Source organism: Lynx canadensis, chromosome B2, assembly GCF_007474595.2.
Source record: "Lynx canadensis isolate LIC74 chromosome B2, mLynCan4.pri.v2, whole genome shotgun sequence".
NCBI classification, from domain to species: domain Eukaryota; kingdom Metazoa; phylum Chordata; class Mammalia; order Carnivora; family Felidae; genus Lynx; species Lynx canadensis.
The window spans coordinates 113,071,669-113,092,663 of record NC_044307.1 but is presented as its reverse complement, the minus strand read 5'-3'; the positions used below and the strand labels follow the sequence as shown (position 1 = coordinate 113,092,663).

Genomic DNA, 20,995 nt, shown 5'->3' with positions numbered 1-20,995 from the left:
AATGACAAAAGTGCTTTATTATAACTGATTACCCATTTACTTACAATAAACTGGGGTCTAAAAAGATGCAACATACCCTTACTAGTTTCCAAATGGTCTAAGAAATGTTTGTGGAGAGCTGATTGATTCATTCATTTATTTCCCAGATAATTACTGAGTCCTGCTCCAGGTTGGGGATTGCTAGATGCTGAGCATACAGCAGTGGTCAAGACAGGTGTGGTCCCTGAGGGCAATGGCTAATACTCTCTTATCCTGAAAGAGTCAATATGTGCTGTATTGGTGTCAGAAGTTCAAGAATAAGCTCAGTGACCTTGGGCAAGTCATTTAATCTTTATGGGTCTACAAAATTAAGCTGTTGAAATAGAGCCGTAGACAGTAGTTTTCCATCATTTTCAAGCCTGCAGTATTCCTAATCCAAAAGAAATCTTAAGCAGAATCAGAAGTTGTAAAATTAGATAAAGGTAGAGCTCCTGTGTTTTGGGTGAGTTGAGGAAGAAGCAAGGTGACAGACATCTCTTACCCTGGCCTCACTACGATTCTGTAAAGCATAACTAGAGATTAGTAGCATTCAAAATCTGGGGCTCTGGGCTTTAATATGTAATTCTGTTCAGAGAAGGGGAAATGAATGGCAAGTTTGGGTTTTATGTAAGGCTAGTAGATGTGGACAAGATTATTTCACTAAGTCACCTTGAAAAATCACAAAACAAATGTTATAAGGAGATGATAAAGCAATACCATGTTAACAGTATTTTATTATTTCATTTGATTGCTTTTGTGTGATACTCTAAAAGTAAAACAGATACAGCATTCTCATAACTCTGTCAACGTGATGCCTGAGAACTTGGCACCTATTTTGAACTGCTAATTGCCTGCCCCTTAGGTTATGTTTGAAGAGTTATTTATAATAACAAGAAAGAAAGCTTAGATTACCAACTTATGTGTAGTATGACCCTAACAACCAGATAGAAAAAATGGTGGATACATAGATGGGCAGATGGGTAGATGGATAGATAGATAGATAGATAGAAAATAAGGAGGGAGGGAGGAAAGAAGGAAGGAAGGAAGGAAGGGAAGGAGGGGAGGAAGGAGAAAGAAAGACTAGGAGCCATATGATATGCAGAAATGTTAACTGAGAAACATAATTCAGAATCGTGGGGTCATTCTAATTTTCTTTTTTTGTTGTTTGTGTTTTCTATACATTCTGCAGTAAACTTACATTTCTTTATAAACAGGGAGAAACAAATGCTTTTTAAAGGGGAAGTGTTTCTCCCTGCTGCCACCTGCAGCCAAAAGTGGGAGTGTGTGTGATTGTGTTCAAAGAATTCAAACTCAATGATCCTGACAAACTGGAAAAATGATCAAAACATATAGAATAGAGTTCAATACACAGAAGTGTAGGCCAGCAGCCTTTAGAAGAAAAATCAAACAAAAATAACAGAAAATTATTAGCCTCAGAGAAGTGAATAATTTCCTGTGGTTTGCTTTTCAAATGAACGTTTCTATAAATCGATTGTGACTTTTATCCCAAGGCCACTTGAATTTAGAGAATTCAGGACAGGTTTTTATGCATTTCTGCTTGGTTGGTGGGGTTGTGCTTGTGTGTGTCTATAAGTTTAAACATCTAGAATTCATTTTTCAATTTTTTTTCAAAATAAGTCCCTTTAGGGTATTATGTTTGGATGATATTCTGTATTGTTCCCGAGGTGATGTGAATATTTAATAATACTTGCAAAAATACAAATCCCCTTTAGAAAAGATATGATTACTTAGAAACATGGATCCATCTTCTAGAGGACCAGTGTTTAGTTTTAGTTTAACTATTAACTACAAAGTTTATAAGAAAACATAATACAAATTGAGAAATCATGTGATTATTATCTGTTCTGGGTTGGTGATATTTTCCATGGCTGCGTGTCTTCCTTTCAATTGTCACCTCGAATAGCACTAATGAGGCAGAGAGAGAAGTTTTTCGTTCTATCACTGAAAGTGGACATCCATCTGTGGTGCAGAAGATCTCAGCATTAAGTGAGAGAAGAGCTACATATATAATAAAAGGCACGCCAGGCCGAGAATCTCGGAATGTTTCATCTCTTTCACAGAACTTTGTAAAAGAGAACAAGTAGAGGAGAATAGAAAGGAGCGGAGGTCATAAGGAAAACTCAGCATGGCTGGCAACAGATGACACAGGAAAGAGCCTTGCCACAAAGACGGCTCAGCAAGGGTCGCCTGCTTTCCTGGAGAAAGCCTTTCCTCCGAAGAAATAGCACTGCCTTTTCATGAACAAATACATAAAAGTGCATTGCAATGGTTGCCTCCCTTGAATAGGGTTCACATGTCAAGGCACACCCGCTGGAGCAGGCCCCCCGCTTTTTTCCTGGGGAGGAGCTACTCATCTGAGGGCAGATCACCCCCCACCACAGCAGGAGGCACTGCCCAGGAACTCCTTAGAGAGCATGGAGCCAGGACACTGGGAAGTGTTACAGCCTGGAGAGACGGGCCAGTGAGCCACTGCTCGCCCCAATCTATGCCCCATAGAGGTTGTCAAACGTCCAGGAGCCACATGGCGTGTGCACGCATGGCAGGTAGAAGAGGGGCACGTGTGGATTTGGATATAAAACTTTACCAAAAGAAATTCCCCCCAAATTTATATGGTAAAGGCCTAACCTCTAATATGATTGTATTTGGAGGAGGGCCTTTAAAGAGGCAATTAATTTTAAATGAAGTCATAAGGATGGGGCCCTAATCCAACAGGACTGGTGTCCTTTTAAGAAAAGGAAGAGACGCCGGGGGCAAGACTGTACACAGAGGGCAGAGGGCAAAGTGAGAAGTCAGCTGTCTGCAAGCAAAGGGAGAGGTTTCGGTTGAAACCAAACCTGCCAGTACTTTGATCTTGGACTTCTAGCCTCTGGGACCATGAGAAAGTATATGTCTGTTGGTTAAGCCATGCAGGATGTGGTATTTTGTGATTGTGGCCCTAGGTGACCACGACATGGGGGCGGGAGTGTCCCCATCTTCCTGCTGCTCCCTGGAAGCGACTCTGCTCCCAGGGCTGCTGTCACCTCCTATTCAGCACAGCAGATGGCAGTGGTGTCCTGCGAGTTTGCACAGCCAGCTAGCCTGTCAGCCTGCACCTCTGGCTTAGACAACTAAAGGGTCAGAGACGTAAACTTCAAGGTCCAGACTTTCTCATTGGAAAAAAAAAAAAAAAAACCTTTGCATTAAAGTATATCCATCTATCTATCTTTATCTATCTATCTATCTATCTATCATCTATCTATCTATCTATCTAGCTGGGCTTCACAAAAGTAAATGAGATACTGTTTAAAAGGAGAAACAAGGGGAAAAAATCTCAGGCATTTGGTATGCCTACAGTCTAACTGTCTCTAGTTCAGTGATGACTTATTGCTATTTTATGTAGTGAAGTGGGAGAGTTTGCTTACAGAGACTGAACCCTTTCCATAGTTTCCCTGCAGACTTCTGCTGTTGAAGCTCCCTGGCTACACTTGCTGTTTGGGCTTGAAATAGTAAAACTGAGCATATAGCTGGCCAGCTTCTTATTGACATCAAGAATACCTTCATTTTCCAGTTGCCAAAATTGGGCCCTTATCTCTACTGTCCATTTTCAGCACAGTTACAGAACTAAAACTCTTCTCTGTTCTTCCCGAGTCTCTTAGGAATGAAAACTTACCTATTTTCGCAAGCACGTGGCTAGCATACCCTCCTGCTACTAAATTGCTATCAGAATGCTTCACTGCAGACCTATAGCAGGTAAGAACAGACACTTTCCGAGATCCCTTCCCTGTTTACCTATACATTAAACTTCTCCCATAATTCAGTCCTTACCTTCTGAGAAATTAGACAGAAATTAGACAGAAATTTCAGATCTTTTTTATTTGTGAGCATTGGAATTCATGTGTTCTAGGCAGGGTCTGTAGGTGAGTATTCAGACAGATGATGAAGGCAAGGATAATACAAGGGAAATATCAATCCAAAGCATTGTACTCAACACTCATCATTTACTCCCATGTCTAAATGATCATAATAAATAAACCTAACTGGACACAGAACTGGCCCAAATGAGCATCTTCTCCAGGATTTTTAGTAGTGCCATGATTGTCTAAGGTAAGCATCCGTCTATGTGGACATACAAATAAACAAGTTGTTCATATCTAACCCACCGAACAAAAAGACTAAAATTGGAAAACTTATTTATGAGAAGCCTGCTTGTGATTTGTATTAAGAAAGGCAGATAAGGTGTCATGGTCAAAATATGCATAATGATATAAGCACTATTTGGGGGAGCTTTCTTTTGAAAATAGATTATTAGATGCTTGAAAGAGAAACCTGACCTTCCCAAAGATATTTGTGACTTCATGTCTGCTGGGATTTACATAATTTGGCCAAAGCTTGATATAGGTTGGAATTCCTTAAACTGAGTCCTTCAGAATTCTAATTCTCTGGGATATTAAGATTTCTTATGAAAAGGCATTTTGTGTTCAAATGTTTGGGATATTAACTATACTTTTAATTTCTGTAAATTAATGCTTTAACATCTCTTTACAAAATGACTACTGGCTGTTCCCAAGTAAACCCTAGCTCACCTAAAACATCTGGAGACTTTAGGTACTCCCAGGCCATTTTGTCTAATAGTCACAGTGAATACGGGTTCGAATTTAGCCAGCTAATCTTAAACCCATTTACCCTACTTTGCCCATTCCTGTCCAATGAAACCACAATAAAGGTGCTCGGCCAACAGTTCTGCTCTCTCTCGCTGGCCTGTGACCCCTCTGAGTGGCCTTGTATGGTGTGCTGTATTCTCCCTGGGGAAATAGAGCATAGTAGAACTACAGAAATCTTCCTAGTTTTTCTCTCTCTCTTTTTAGAATTTTTAAAAAATTTCATTTATTTTTGAGAGAAACAGAGAGATAGAGTGGGGGGGGGAGTTGCAGAGAGAGAGGGAGAGAGAGAAAATCCCAGGTAGATTCCATTCTGTCAGTGCAGAGCCCAATACAGAGCTTGATCTCATGAACTGTGAGATCATGGCCTGAGCTGACATCAAGAGTCAGATGCTCAAACAACTGAGCCATCCAGGCACCCCTCTAGTTTTTCTCTTATTATTATTATTTTATTAAATTTTTTAACATTTTATTTTTTGAGAGACAGAGAGGAACAGACCACAAGCAGGAGAGGGGCAGAGAGAGAGAGAGGGAGACACCAATCCGAAGCAGGCACTAGGTTCTGAACTGTCAGCACAGAGCCCGATGCAGGGCTCAAACCCACGAATGCAAGATCATGACCTGAGCCGAAGTCGGACACTCAATCAACTGAGCCACCCAGGCACCCCTAGTTTTTCTCTTTGATTTGCATCTGGCTTCACCCAACATAGTATGGTTCAAACAAAACTATGGAAGAGGAAAAATCAAACACTCTCTACTGGAAAATCCTCAGAGTTGTTAATATGTAAATGTGCATCCTAAATTTTTAGTGTCAAACTTACTTGGCTTTGGAATCTTTTCTGAGCAATATATTTTATGGAACTAGCATTTCTGGGATCCCCTTTGGGAAGCACTCTTCTAGATGGATACTGATTATCTGTCTAGGAGATTTGGTGTGACAGTATTTTCTGCAGATAAAAATGCACTGACATCATTGTGAAATGAAATCAAACATTATATATAGTGTAAGGAAAGCTCAATTCCCATATGAAATTTGGACTTTCCCTTCACCAAAGTTTTGGCACAAAGACACTGAATGATAATATTTGAATGAACGCACACTTTCAACTCCACATAGGTTGTGAAGTCCATGTATTTTAAAATCCATACATCTATCACCCTTCCTAATCTTTGAATAAGTCTTTTGTGCATAAGACAAGTGCTTACAAGGTATCTTTTCTTGTACATTAATTAGGCACCTCCAATTTCAACCTGTCTAAATGGAACCAATTATTACATTCCTACTCTACTTTCCTCAAATGACATTTCCATTTAACCATTCACTTGCACCAGAAACCCAGGTATCTATCAGGCCTTCTCTTACACAGTACCCATCCACCACCCATTTATCACTTCCTTTTTCCATGTCTCTTTTTAACATCTATCCTCTCCATCTCCAATACAGAGATGTCCAGACCTTCATCATCTCCTATCTCATTTTCATGATGTCCTAACTAGTCTCCTTTTTCCTAATCTTGCCCCCCACCAGTCTTTCCTTCACACTGATACGAATGTGATTTTTCTAAAGTATATTTCTGATTACATCATGCTTTTTTCATAAACTACCTGCCAAATGATTTGCCATCACGCTATACAAAATAAAATCCAGACTCCTTACTCTGTTATGACCATTTTTCTACTGACTCGTTCATGCTCACTTTTCTAATCTTCTCTGGAAATGCAGATACAATTCAGTCGTATTAGTCTGGCTGCTCTGTCCCCAATATGGCAGGCTGTATATGCCATGGCGCTTTTTCATCTTTTGCCTGGGATCACCTTACTCTCACATCAGCTACTGAACAAATATCTATTCATCTTTCAATCTGTTCATCACCCATGCTCAAGGGTGTCTTTCTCTGTGAAACCTTTCCTGGTCCTTTTCCTATTTCCCCACAAGATACACTCTATGGAATTTTATTATACTTACATGTTTAGATGTTGGTTTTTCATGACTAGATGGTGACTTACTAGAGGTAAAAGCTTGTGTATTACTAATCTTAAAATCTCCAAAGCATGATATAGCACTTGATTTACTGAGGAGTGTTATACAAATGCTCTTTTAGTGAAAGGACCATTATTTCTTTTAACACAATGAATAACAAACTATGTGCTACATATTCCTGATTTTACCATGTATTACTGTGATTGAAAAAGTGTCTCCTCTAAATTAATGACCTGACACTGCTTCCTCCTTTCTAGTAAGTCACTATCTAGTCGTGAAAAACCAACATCTAAACATGTAAGTATAATAAAATTCCATAGAGTGTATCTTGTGGGGAAATAGGAAAGGGACCAGGAAAGGTTTCACAGAGAAAGACACCCTTTAGCATGGGTGATGAACAGATTGAAAGATGAATAGATATTTGTTCAGTAGCTGATGTGAGAGTAAGGTGATCCCAGGCAAAAGATGAAAAAGCGCCATGGCATATACAGCCTGCCATATTGGGGACAGAGCAGCCAGACTAATACGACTGAATTGTATCTGCATTTCCAGAGAAGATTAGAAAAGTGAGCATGAACGAGTCAGTAGAAAAATGGTCATAACAGAGTAAGGAGTCTGGACTTTATTTTGTATAGCGTGATGGCAGATCAATTGGCAGGTAGTTTATCAAAAAAGCATGATGTAATCAGAAATATACTTTAGAAAAATCACATTCGTATCAGTGTGAAGGAAAGACTGGTGGGGGGCAAGATTAGGAAAAAGGTTGATTGGAAAGTGAAGAAGAAACACATATCTCTCTTTGGAATTTTCCTCAAATTATCCTGTAACAGAGCAGTGGATCTCTTTTCCATCTTGAAATCCCAACCATTATGAATATTTTTGGAAATGAAAAAAAATATCCCCAACTTTGATTTATTCCTCAGAGTAAATATAGCTGCATAGGCAAGTACTCATGATAGTACCAAGAGAATAGAATGTTTTTCCAATCCTCCTATTTCAGATCCTTAAGGGGCAAGGAAGGAGTGAAACCTTCCATCTGCCATGTTTAGAAGAGCAAAACACAGTGAAGCCACTTACAGGCTTGTATGATGGTACCAGGTCTAAACTCTAGATCTACAAATAGGACTCAATGCTGGGACTCTGACAGAGAGTTATAGCCATTTGGATCAAACTGTAGGAACAAAAAGGAAATATGAGCATTTGGTTTCCTGAAGACATATTTCTTAAATTAGTCTGAAGTCATTTCTTGAAAAGTTTAGGAACTATTCCAAACTGTTGATTATTGGGATTTTTAGTCCTGGGTGAAACTGATTAGGCATTAATACCTAATAAGGGTTTCTAAAAAGAAAACAGTCAAATTAACCACACTTAAAAATCATTCCTGTCCTCAATTTCCCCTCTTTATTCTCTACTAGAATTGTTATAAGAGAAATAAATCTTTAAAAATGCATTTAGTAAAATTAAAGAATGTTTTTGAAATGTTTTCAAAATGGGTGCTTCTCCATTTTTTCAATATGTTGGATATTTTTACAAAAACACTTTATCGCAATGGATACAAAAGGTTTATTCCTTGTTCCAATGTTGTGTTGGGGGATACTGTCTGAGAAGTAAGAAGGCTAGGTAGGAGGCAGTGAAGGAGATGCTTTGAACTTGAAAGAAACAGAATAGAGCTTTAATACTTACAGCTGTCCTCTTCTTCAGTTATACATTTCACAACATAACAGGCGTAGATGAACCCTGCCAGCTGAAACAAAACAAAGATGCTTTAGACAGGAAGCAAAGACAATGGTACTGGACCTCACTGGGTAGTGGCTTAATGGCAGGCAGTGTATAACTAGAGACAGTGTTCCAAAATGATGGTTTCTCATACTGAACCTTGACTCCAGTGTGGACTCTTGATTCAAGTGACATCTATTTTCCTTATAAATAAATGCATTGCTCTCTTTTTCTCTGAACTGCATTTATGTGCAAGATTTGTTCATTGCCAGGCAATCTAAAACAAGTTATTTTAGGTACAGGGAAAAAAATTATGGTCATTTATTAAAGGAATAACATTTGCATTTGTGCCAATCAACTTCGAATTTACTTTCATTAGCCAAGAGCCTTAGATTCTAAAATTGGACTCTCACCGACTAACAGAAAAATGTTTTGAGGGAAAAAATATTAAGATTCAGTGGCATGTTGCATGGAAGAAAAACACTTATTTAGACCTGTAACAGGAACCAGGGCACACCAAGCACAAGCAGGTTGACATGTTACACAAAGCGATGGCGTGGGTGCCTGTAGGTAAGATACGTCGTGATGCACTGAATCCAGGATAGCACAAATCACATCATCCTTTCCGAAACATACTGCAAAAAGGTCCCTATGGTCAAAGTAGTCTTTGCTCACTGAAATTGTTAAGGAACACCTCAAAGTTCTTTGATATCTATTCCCTCAGATTGAGTGGTTTTGTATTCCTTCATATCAGTAGAATATTTAGTGAAATTATGAATGCTGGTAAAAGTATGCAAAACTAATACAATTTCCTAATAGTGGAATTTCCCCCCTCCCCATAATTCTGTTTGGGGGATTCCAGAAAGGATGGAACAGTGATGAAGATTATGCTCAATGATATTTCAGAAAAGCATTGATCTAGCTGAGAACTGAGAGTATATGATAATATTTGGCATGGGGAAAGGAACATGAGGAAAGGCTGTGGTCTCCCATTAGGAAGCTAAGTCACAGGGCAAAAAGGAGGTGCTGGGAGGAGCCAAATGAAATTGTTTTTCATTAGCTGACAGTGATCTTTCTGGAAGATGTGAGTGGGACACTTTAAGTCAGAGGGCACGCTGATAGGTATTTAATGAGCACAGTATTATCTGGAGAGAAAGAAGGGTCCGGTTAAAAGAGAGACTTTAGAAAATCTATAATTTGGATTTGAGGTAGAAAGGCATATTCTGGCAGACTCTAGCTCTATTCCAAAGCAAACTGGCATAGAATAAGACAGTGGTTATCCTGGCATAGAAGTAGTGACCCGCTTGGAGGAGGAATGGGTGAGGAAGAAGATCCCTGCAACATATTCTTCAAGGGCTTTTGTTTTCAAGTGCTGGGTGAGAGGGGATGTATACCCCCACTCCTCCCACCCCCAGATTTAGTATCTGAACCAGTACACATCATGGAGAGCTACAGAAGAATACCAATAATATATTAGCAGTAGTTTTCTTTTCTTTCCTTTTTTTTTAAAGCATATCTTAGAAAAATCATTGGGGTGCCTGGGTGGCTCAGTCGGTTGAACATCTGACTCTTGACTTCAGCTCGGGTCATCATCTCATGTTTTGTGAGATTGAGCCCCAGTCACACCCTGTGCTGACAGTGTGGAGCCTACTTGTGACTCTCTCTCTCTCTCTCTCTCTCTCTCTCTCTCTCTCTCTCTCAAAATAGATAACTAAACTTAAAAAAAAAGGAAAATCATCAAATCATCATTTTTCTCTTTAAATGGTATGTTGCAATTGGCAATAAAATAGTGGTAGTAAGAACTGTTTCCTTATATAATAGAATAATCAGGATCGTCATTTTTATAGGCTTATTTTTAGAGTATAGGGTGGTATTAAGAACAGCTTTAGCATAGATTTTTATTTGACCAAACAAAATCACACAATTTGAACATTTTCATGGGTACTGAAAAAAAAATAGACTATACTAACATTTCTTAATCTTTCATCCAACAGGATCCATGAAAATGCTCTAATCATTGAGTGAGCCAGTCCCATGGGTACTCTGTCATTAGTACTTGGATTTGACTGTGATGAGTTTTGGTTAAATCCCTTGGGTACTGCTTATATAGCTCCTTCCCTTCTTCCACAGGGAGTCCTTATCATCCTTGACTAAATTCTATCCATTTATCAATAGTTTATCTCTTCAGTTTTAAATACTTACTACTTGAATTATCTATAAAGCAACTTTTTCCTAGTCACAAACTTTTCTTTTGATCTTCACTCATCACTTATTACTTCTAAATGAAATTCTAGGTAAAAAGCATTGATAAATTCTGAGATCCAGGGCCAATAAATTTAAGCTTCTCATTAAAGTGTCACTAGATTCTAGATTATTAACTGTACTACTCTCCCAGAATGCAGTCAAGGCCCTGTATTCTGCTTACCAGTGATCTTTTAATTGTATTCAGTTGCATTCTTTAACTATCAGGGGAGCTCCTTTGATATAAAAGTAAATCCTGCTGCATTTCATTACAAAAGCTTGCTGATTAAGAGAAATTTAGCTTTTAAATTGGTTACCTCTAAATACAAATGGAAATTAGTTCCCCCCAAATTAATCAAGATTCATAAGCCTCTGTTATCTTCCAATTTTCCTATACCATATAAATTTATAATTTAATTCTTACTCCATAGCAATTTAAAAAATTTACGTACAGAAAGGAGCTTCAAATCATTTGTAACTCCAAATGTTTCCTATAATGTGCAATACCTATAATTGCTATGTGGGTTACAAAGACAAACTCAGCCAGAGTTTCTCAACCTTGGCACCATTGACATTTGGGCTGGGAAATACTTTTTTGTAAGATCTGTTGTGAATTATAGGATGCTTCTCCAGAAACATCCTACAATCAATCCACTTGACAACTGAGAAAATCCAAAATGTCTGCAGACATTGCCATATGTCCCTTAAAGGATAAAATTGCCCCAAGTTAGAGCCACTGTTTTAGATAGTCTTCCCAGCAGGACCTAGGAAACCTCTGGGAAGATGTAAATTATGTTCAGGGAGGAGCAAACAGCTCCATTCAGAGGAGTTTGGGCAATGGGAAGGGAATAATGGTGCCCAAATCAGGGAACAATGACCCATGTTGTCAAAGTAGATCAGAGTACATGGAATTAAAAAAATTATTTGGGTGACCTGGGTGGCTCAGTCAGTTAAGCATCCACCTTCGGCTCAGGTCCTGATCTCGCAGTTCATGAGTTTGAGCCCCACATCGGGCTGTGTGCTGACAGCTCAGAGCCTGGAGCCTGCTTTGGATTCTGTGTCTCCTCTCTCTGCCCCTCCCCTGTTCCCACTCTGTCTGTCTGTCTGTCTCTCTCTTAAAGATAAAATAAACATTAAAATTAAAAAATAAAATAAAATCATTTTATTTTGTTCTTTACTTAAATATAACTAGAATAACAATGAAAGACACCAGTGGTATTATACTAGGCAAACATACAATTATCCACTTATGTAAAACAAAACAATACAAAACAAAACAAAATATTCCAGTTGTTTTAGTCTTTGGCATTCAAAGCACAGCTAAGCCTAAATCTTTTTATTTTTATTCATCTTTTCACCTTGATACATCTAATTGATTTGTTCACTTCTAATTCACCTGATAGGGAATTCATATCATCTTGATATCATTACTGGTTGAAAGGAAATGATATTTTCTCTCTATAACTAATCAGATTAAAATTCTTTTTTGTATCTACAAACCAAATTATGATTGCATGTTCCAGAAATTCACTTAGAAGCTAATAGATAAGAGGAAACCAAAGCCTTTTGGTAAGTACTTAAAAAAAGATTCAATTGTAGTAATTGAAAATGTAACAACCTTAGTTTTTAAAATACTATCTTTTGGATTTCTCTTTCCAGGAAGTTGGAGTACACATAGTTGTCTCTAACCCTAGTCTCACTAAAAGTGCAACTGAAAAAAAATAAGACATTTTATATATAACACACATAGGAAGATACTGAAAAGTGGAAAGAATGTAGACTCCTAGAAACTTTGAGACCCAAGGGAAAACATGGGAATGAGTTCCCTATTTTTCTTTCGTCTCATATATACCAGATCTGGAGCTGAAGAAGCTCACAACTCAGAAATGCCAGCAGGCACAGATCAAAAAGCCCCAATAAAAGCCTACTTTCTCTAGCCAAATGACCAGGAAAAAGACAGCCTAGTAAGACATAATGTTAAGATGATAATAGCTCTTCTTTGGCCAACATCACAGAAAAAAACTGTAGTTCCATTCCCCAACCACAGGAACAAAGAGTGGGGGGGGGAATGTCAAGACACCCCCATGCTGCAGTGTCTGAGAAGTCAGGCAGAAAAGTTGGACTTGCATTTTTTTTTCAGAAAGGAGGAAGACCCTCTCCTTAGTGTCAGTTAGAGACCATGGGGGGAATCTAGCTTCCAACCTCACTCTGTAGTATGGAGGCACATCTCAGGTGGTGTCAGGGAGATCTAGTGGAGAATCAGAATTTTTACCAATGCTGAGAAGTAATGAGGGCAATCCTCTATCCCCATGGTGTCAGACAAAGGCAACTGAGAGCAGTAACAAGACATTGCTACCCCCCCCCAACCTTGGAGATATTATTGAAGGCCAAGTGGGGGGCAGGAACTTCCACTGCCTCTCAGCCTTAATGAGAAGCCCTTCCCCTTCTGTGGTTTCAAAGGAAGATGAGTGGGGAACTGGATTTCTATCCCACTTGGAAGTGATGAGTGTTATCTCTCCTTCACCTGCCAGAGTGGTTTCAGAAGAAGCCAGCTAAAACAGGAGGTTTAAGAAAGGTCTAGAGTCTCATAATATAATACCCAAAATGCCCATGTTCCAATGTAAAAGTTCAACATGCTAATAAGGAAGATCTCAAGCTGAATGAAAAAAGGCAATCAGTTGCAGTTAACACAGAGCTGGATGATAGAGATGTTAGAATTATCTGACAAATATTTTAAAGTAGTTTTCATAAAAATGCTTCAACAAGCAATTTATGAACACATTTGAAATAAATTTTAAAAATAGTCTCAGTAAAGAAATAGAACTAAAGAAGAACCAGATTGAAAATTTAGAGCTAAAAAGATGCAATAACAACAACAACAGAACTGAACTACAGAATGGAGAAGACAAGAAGGAATCCATGAATTTGAATTCACAGAATAATAGAAATTATCCAATATGGACAAGAGAGAAAAAAGTAGATTGAAAAAAATGAACAGAGCCTCAGGGACCCTTGAAACTATAGTAAAACAGATGACATATGTGTCATTGGTGTCCTGAAATGAAAATAGAGCAGTACTAAAAAAGTACTAAAAAAAATAGTGACTGAAAACTTCCTAAATTTGACAAATGATGTGAAATTACATATTCAAAAAGTTGAGTGAAGCCCAAACAGGGTAAGTCCAAAGAAATTCACACCAAGATGCATGACAGTCAAAATTTGAACAATCAGACACAAAAATCTTGAAAGCAGAAAGAGGGAAATATTTATGTACCCCAGTTTAAAACAACAGTTTGTGGGTTTCCTTTAAAACTAAACATACAACTACAATACAACCCAGCAATCGCACTCATGGCCATTTACCCCAAAGAAATGAAGACGTGTTCACACAAACAACTGTACACTTATGTTTATAGCAGCTTTATCCATAATAGACAAAAACTGGACACAACCCAGATGTCCCTAAGTAGGTGAGTAGTTAAAGAAACAGTGATATGTTCACATCATGGAATACTACTCAGCAATAAAAGGAAAGGACTATTGATATATATGCAGCTACCTGTATGAAAATCCATAGAATTATGCTGGGTGAAGAAAGCCAATCCTAAAAGGTTATATAATATATGATGTCATTTATATTACATTCTTGGCATGACAAAATTATAGAAATTGAGAACAGATTAGTGGTTGCCAGGGATTAAGTTAGGTGGGAGTCACAGGTGGATGTGGTTGTAAAAGAGGCATCACGATGGATCCTTATCTGATAGAAGTTCAGCAGTCACCATCCTCTCAGTGATACTGTGCTATAGTTTGCAAGATGTTACCACTGGGGGAACCTGGGTAAAGGGTATACAGGATCTTTCTGCATTATTTCACAATTGCATGTGATCTACAATTATCTCACAGTGGAAAGTTTAATTTAAAAATACTGTATTTTAGGCAACTATTATTTATGTTAAAACATTTATATTTTAATTTTTGAATTTGTAAATTTATGGAAACAAAGTAGATATGCTTGTTTTCTTCAGTACAAAGACATATTTTAATTCTGAGCTCTTAGACCAACACAGAAGTCTACAATAGTTTTTGATGTTGATACAATATAGAATCACTATTTGACACTCTTTTTTGACTGGGGTTGGAGGTGAGGGGTAGCAAACACTACTTTCTTATCTGCAATTATCTCTTTCTCAAATAAATTGGTTTTATGTTTCATTTAAACCAAATCATCTACTTTTGTTCTCAGTTCATAATTCAGATGCTATAAGCCCATGTTTTTTGTAATATGAATTTGAACAGAAGGATATTATGCCCTCACAAAATATACTTTTAAGTTGCAAATGATTTTACTTGCTCTTTTGTACCTTACTCCATTTACATAATTTGAGATTGCTTCAGCAAAGGATTCTAATATGATTATATCAGTATTATTAATGAAGGTCTTTTATATGAAATATATTTTATGTGGACTGGTGTATCATCTATCTTGTCCACCAGACGATTCTTATCCCATACTATTCCACTGACTGGACTGTTAGAAAGGATGTCGCGAATTTTCTTTGCTACGGATAATCCAGGTGCAGTTATCAACCTACAATAACTCATAGAGGATTGCCTTTAGGGCTATTGTGAATGTTCACAGCCTACTGAGTCAGAAAAGCTTTTCAGAGGATCAGAAACATATCTTAATACCAGCCTTTAGGTATTGTGCCGCATCATCAAGCATGACTGTATTAAACACTTTTTAAAAGATTAAATAAAAGTAGACGTACATGCAAACTTGTATTATCTCCTTAAGACTGGGAAATGGACTGAACCAAATGCCAACACTGGCTTACCCAATAATTCCCATTATAAACTGGCCTCTGGAGATTAGATTTCTTCAGACCAAACTTACCAAAAGTTATCTGAGTTCAGATGAGACTGATGTATGAGTAAAGTTGGCAGAGCAAAAGATATTCAGGTAGGGTAAAAGACAGCTAATAAAATTCAAATGTTGTGATGGTTAATACCTCTTTCAGAGTTTAACAAATTAGTTTAAAAACTGTATTGAGAGCTGCAGTTCAATCGTTCTATACATTTGCCAGTTGGGAGGTGACCAAAGAAATGCTCAGCTACTGCAATAGAGCTGCCACAAGATGCCTTCCTTTTTGAGGTAGGAGCCATAATGAAAGCACTTAACCAAATCCATTCATTGAAAATGATTGGCATTATGCTGTTACACCTAAAACCAATACAATGTAATATGTTAATTATATCTCACTAAAAAAAGAAAATGGGAAATGCAAAAAACAACCTATCAACAACACCCTACTAATTTAATAGTAAAACTGAATTTAAGATTATATAATGTATTAGGGACTGTGATTTATTATAATGTAACATTTGGGAAAGAAAGTGCAGTTTTAAGATGTTCTGCAAAATATAAACAATTAATATTTTCCAGCCAAAAATTTGAAGAAAGACAGCACATAATTCCTTTCTGATAAAATGATTCAAATAGCATACTTTTTGCTCAGAGATAATCGGGAACTTAAAGCAAAATTAATGATACAAATAAGGCATATACAGAAATAAGTTAGTTCAACTTAGGTATGTCAACAATAGACAAGGCTAATAATGTTCACTGCATTTCATTGAAAGGAGCATGCTGTCCCTGGTGATGATGGGAATACAAGGCCAGATTCTTCTGAAAACAGGATAATTATATTGGAATACTAGTTGCAAAAATAACCTATATTTTAAAAAGGTGCAAAAACTATGTTAACATTCTTTTTTTTCTTTTTTAGAGGTGCTAGATTAGAAGGAAAATGTAGAATATGTAATGCACTGGGTCCTGCAGCACATACTACAACACTATATTTCAAGAAGTCATTAATGAGATGACATCATGAGAATATGTATGTGTATATATATAATATGCATGGAGACTATACAATGGATCTGTGTCTGATTAAAGACCTGGACTCTGAAAAGAGCAATGATGAAGAGATCAGTTTAAAACTGAGAGCCGGTTCCAATGGGCACACTTTAGGCCTCTCACCTAAAGTCCTGTTCTGCAGGACATTTAAAAATTCTTGAGGAAGGACAACTGTGACCCAATGATCAAGTTTTGTAATTATATGGAGGATGCCTATACAAGTAGTATGGTCCTAGGTTACCTGAAGAAAATTACTGTGTCTAGAACAAAGGAGGCAAATAGCCCCACTTCCTTCTGGTCTTGTCCATCAAAATGCTGACAGTGTTCAATGCTGATACCATAAATGAAGAGAGATGCCCAATGGAATTGTAACCACACTGTGAAGGGAGACAGAGAAATGAGACAGGATGAGAAAACTTCCTGGGTCATAGAAAGTTCTCAATAAACTTTGTGGTGATGATGATGATGATGATGACGACTACAACAGTGACAACGATGACGATGACGATAGTGAAAGAGAATTCCCCATGCAGACTGATGTCTGCCTGCTTCCTGGAGACATCATTAAGGACCAGATAACCTCTGTGATCACTTCACTCAGAGATTTTAGAAAAGAAGTAATGAGTAAATCATCATTGTTTAGAAATAAGAATTTGGAAATCACAGTGCATTCAGATGTTTCCTGTGCAAATAAGCTGTTAAATTAGCATTTGTCAAAGGGCAAAGTGAACACACCCACCCATGATAGGTTTGCAAATATTCTGTATTTTTCATCGTTAAAGTAACTGTGATGAAATATAGTGGATCATTTAATGTTTGGGGGATGGTGAATAAAAACTTATCTTTGGTTTCTAAGATTCTGTGTTGTCCACATTTCTCAGGGCATCTGGGGTCATAGAGGATAATGCAGATGTATGTGGGCACAAGGCTTCTGTCTGGGTAAAAGTCACTCCTTCCAATTTCTTCTGAGGATACTAATTAGACTAGATCCCACTAGAGGCCTTTCTGGTATTGACCCAGTTGTCATCTCCCAGCTAGGAGGTAACTTCCATTTAAGTATTTCTTTACAGAAACAGGGGCTGAGTCAAGAAATATAACAGAATCATAAATCTCATTAGACAAACTACAAATCTGACCTCAGACTCCTTGCCAGACTATGGATGTTTCGGCATGGGCAACTGGGATATCCCCATGGCTTGGAAGCCAATGCTATACTCTCATAGTATGTGAGAAATACTTGGCCCACAATGATTGGCTATGTGGTAGGATATAAGAAAGAGTCAATGTTACCTAATTTTAATGAATCTTCATAAGGCTTTTTTTTTCTTATGGAAAATAATGAATGTCAGGAGAAATTGCTAAATGACAAACTCACCATTATCAAAAATAAGTTATTGGTTTGCATTATAGAAAAATGGTGTCAACAAGGATAGAGCTTTCACTGTACTGAGAAAGGAAAAAATCTAAAAAGAAAACATCAGAACATACCAGCTAAAGAGAAAAGTTGCTTCAAAATGTTATAGTAAACTTAGATGTATTATTTGGGTTTTGAAAATACAGTTCAAAAGGAAACTTAGAGCAATTGGTCCATTTACCATGACATCTGTGGGAATAAGTTGTATGCTGTATGAAAAGGTATTTTATGTAGCATTCAATGAAGCTTGCTTCTGAAGCAAAGTTCTGGCTGCAATATGAGGTAGGGGAAGATGAATAGGAGTGAAGGTAGTAACAGAAAAAGAACCCCAAGGGGAATAAGATGTAGATTGGGGAAGACACAAATTTGAAGACCAGTTTTTTCCCAAAGCAATTTTAAAAGGCACAAAACCGAATCGAAGTGTCACTTTTTAAGGACCTGTCAACCCTAACCGTGTGCAGCAGTATAATCCAGTTGGATTGAATAACTTTGGATTCAGAACTTGGCTAAGATTGCTGTTCTTCATTGACCTCTTTTTCCTTTACATCTGAGTTACCTTCTTTTCAACATAAATTCTAGGTTGTCTTCTTTCTACACAACTCCTAGCCAATATGAAGGTGCAAGACACTGTGTCAACTACCTCAGAATTAAAGAATTTCATTAATTACTAGTTACACGATTATTACCATTTGGGAATATATAAACTAGAAACACTGTTAGTGTATTTCTGTACTTCGTTTTTTAATTTTTCAGTGTTTAAAGCTCAAAACAACTAATCATCTAACTAACCCCTTATATCCTGGGAAGTAGGAAAGGAAAGGCTAGTGACTTATATTCAAGGTAATGGCTAGCATTGTTGGAATCCTCGCTATAGTCTGGGTATATGCTAACATCTTTACAGCTATTGTCCAATCCATTCTTTCCAGAACCAAGGAGAGAGTCTTATCTATGATTTATAAATGAGAAAACTGGGGCTAGAGAAATTAATTGATGTCCCCAAATTAAGAGATAGTCAGAAGAGGACTTGAATTCATGTCTACATGAATCTTATATTTTTCACTCTCCAAAAGGCAAACCTGACAACATTCTCAAGTGAAGGGAACATAAGATTCTAAGAATCAGAGTGAATTCACATGCAGAAAAAAATTCCCAAAATTAAGTTCGTCTCATTTTCCAAGTTGGAAATTTGGATACAGAGGATAGTATTGAGCTTCGGATTGGCAGATCTTGGAAATTAGAAAGAAACAAACTGGCTGAGCTATCAGACAAACCACAGAAGGGTTTAATGCCACTCATGGGAAACCTGTAGTATGCTGGAGAACTGGAGTGTTCCTCCCACTCATTTAATTACCATTTCAGTTCTCTTTCAGTGGTTCCAACTCATCATAATTTTATAGTCCTCCTCTGAATTGTTTATATATGTTTCTACACAGAAGCCCAGAATGGGCTTCTTATATCAGAAGTATATTGGTGAGCCACTAATTACCTTCAGTTTACTGCTGGTGATACTATGAATAAAGCTTCCCTAAACATTTTCTACAGATCTTTTATGAACGTGTATTTTTAATTTCTCTTAAAGAAATACCTACTAGTGGAATTTCTGAGTCTTTGCAGACTAGACTGGCTAGCTAGAAGTGGTCTGAGCTTCCGGAAATAATTAGCAAAAAGACTAAACAGTGGCTTCTTCAAGAATATAGATTCTAGGGGCGCCTGGGTGGCGCAGTCGGTTAAGCGTCCGACTTCAGCCAGGTCACGATCTCGCGGTCCGTGAGTTCGAGCCCCGCGTCGGGCTCTGGGCTGATGGCTCAGAGCCTGGAGCCTGCTTCCGATTCTGTATCTCCCTCTCTCTCTGCGCCTCCCCCGTTCATGCTCTGTCTCTCTCTGTCCCAAAAATAAATAAACGTTGAAAAAAAAAAAGAATATAGATTCTATTATGCAAATTTTAGTCTTATTTTTAATTTTTTGGTATGTTGGTAGAGCGTGATCATCTACCCAACATCTCATTATACTTGAAACATTAGTAAAGTCTTGCTATGCATTCTTATATGAATATTACTTTCAGGAACTGAAGGAATCAAGGTGACAATGTACAAAAATGAGATGTAAAGGGATAATTGAGAATTTATTTATTTTATTTTATTTTATTTTTTTTGAACTTTTTTTTATATATATGAAATTTATTGAAAAATTGGTTTCCATACAACACCCAGTGCTCATCCCAAAAGGTGCCCTCCTCAATACACATCACCCACCCTCCCCTCCCTCCCACCCCCCATCAACCCTCAGTTTGTTCTCAGTTTTTAACAGTCTCTTATGCTTTGGCTCTCTCCCACTCTAACGTCCTTTTTTTTTTTTTTATCCTTCCCCTCCTCCATGGGTTCCTGTTAAGTTTCGCAGGATCCACATAAGAGTGAAACCATACGGTATCTGTCTTTCTCTGTATGGCTTATTTCACTTAGCATCACACTCTCCAGTTCCATCCACGTTGCTACAAAAGGCCATATTTCATTTTTGCTCATTGCCACGTAGTATTCCATTGTGTATATAAACCACAATTTCTTTATCCATTCATCAGTTGATGGACATTTAGGCTCTTTCCATAATTTGGCTATTGTTGAGAGTGCTGCTATGAACATTGGGGTACAAGTGCCCCTATGCATCTGTACTCCTGTATCCCTTGGATAAATTACTAGCAGTGCTATTGCTGGGTCATAGGGTAGGTCTATTTTTAATTTTCTGAGGAACCTCCACACTGCTTTCCAGAGCGGCTGCACCAATTTGCATTCCCACCAACAGTGCAAGAAGGTTCCCGTTTCTCCACATCCTCTCCAGCATCTATAGTCTCCTGATTTGTTCATTTTGGCCACTCTGACTGGTGTGAGGTGATACCTGAGTGTGGTTTTGATTTGTGTTTCCCTGATAAGGAGTGACGCTGAACATCTTTTCATGTGCCTGTTGGCCATCTGGATGTCTTCTTTAGAGAAGTGTCTATTCATGTTTTCTGCCCATTTCTTCACTGGGTTATTTGTTTTTCGGGTGTGGAGTTT

General features: G+C 37.8%; 1 protein-coding gene across 3 annotated transcripts in view; it reads right to left on the bottom strand.

The window, feature by feature from the left end:
• The window catches only part of NKAIN2 (sodium/potassium transporting ATPase interacting 2), a 993,755-nt gene that overhangs the window by 18,792 nt on the left and 953,968 nt on the right, over positions 1 to 20,995 (bottom strand). For all 3 annotated transcript variants that reach the window (XM_030316260.1, XM_030316259.1, XM_030316261.1), the window contains one exon: positions 8,341 to 8,401. In XM_030316260.1, the coding sequence (XP_030172120.1) occupies positions 8,341 to 8,401 (61 nt within the window). The remainder of the gene's footprint in view (positions 1 to 8,340; positions 8,402 to 20,995) is intronic.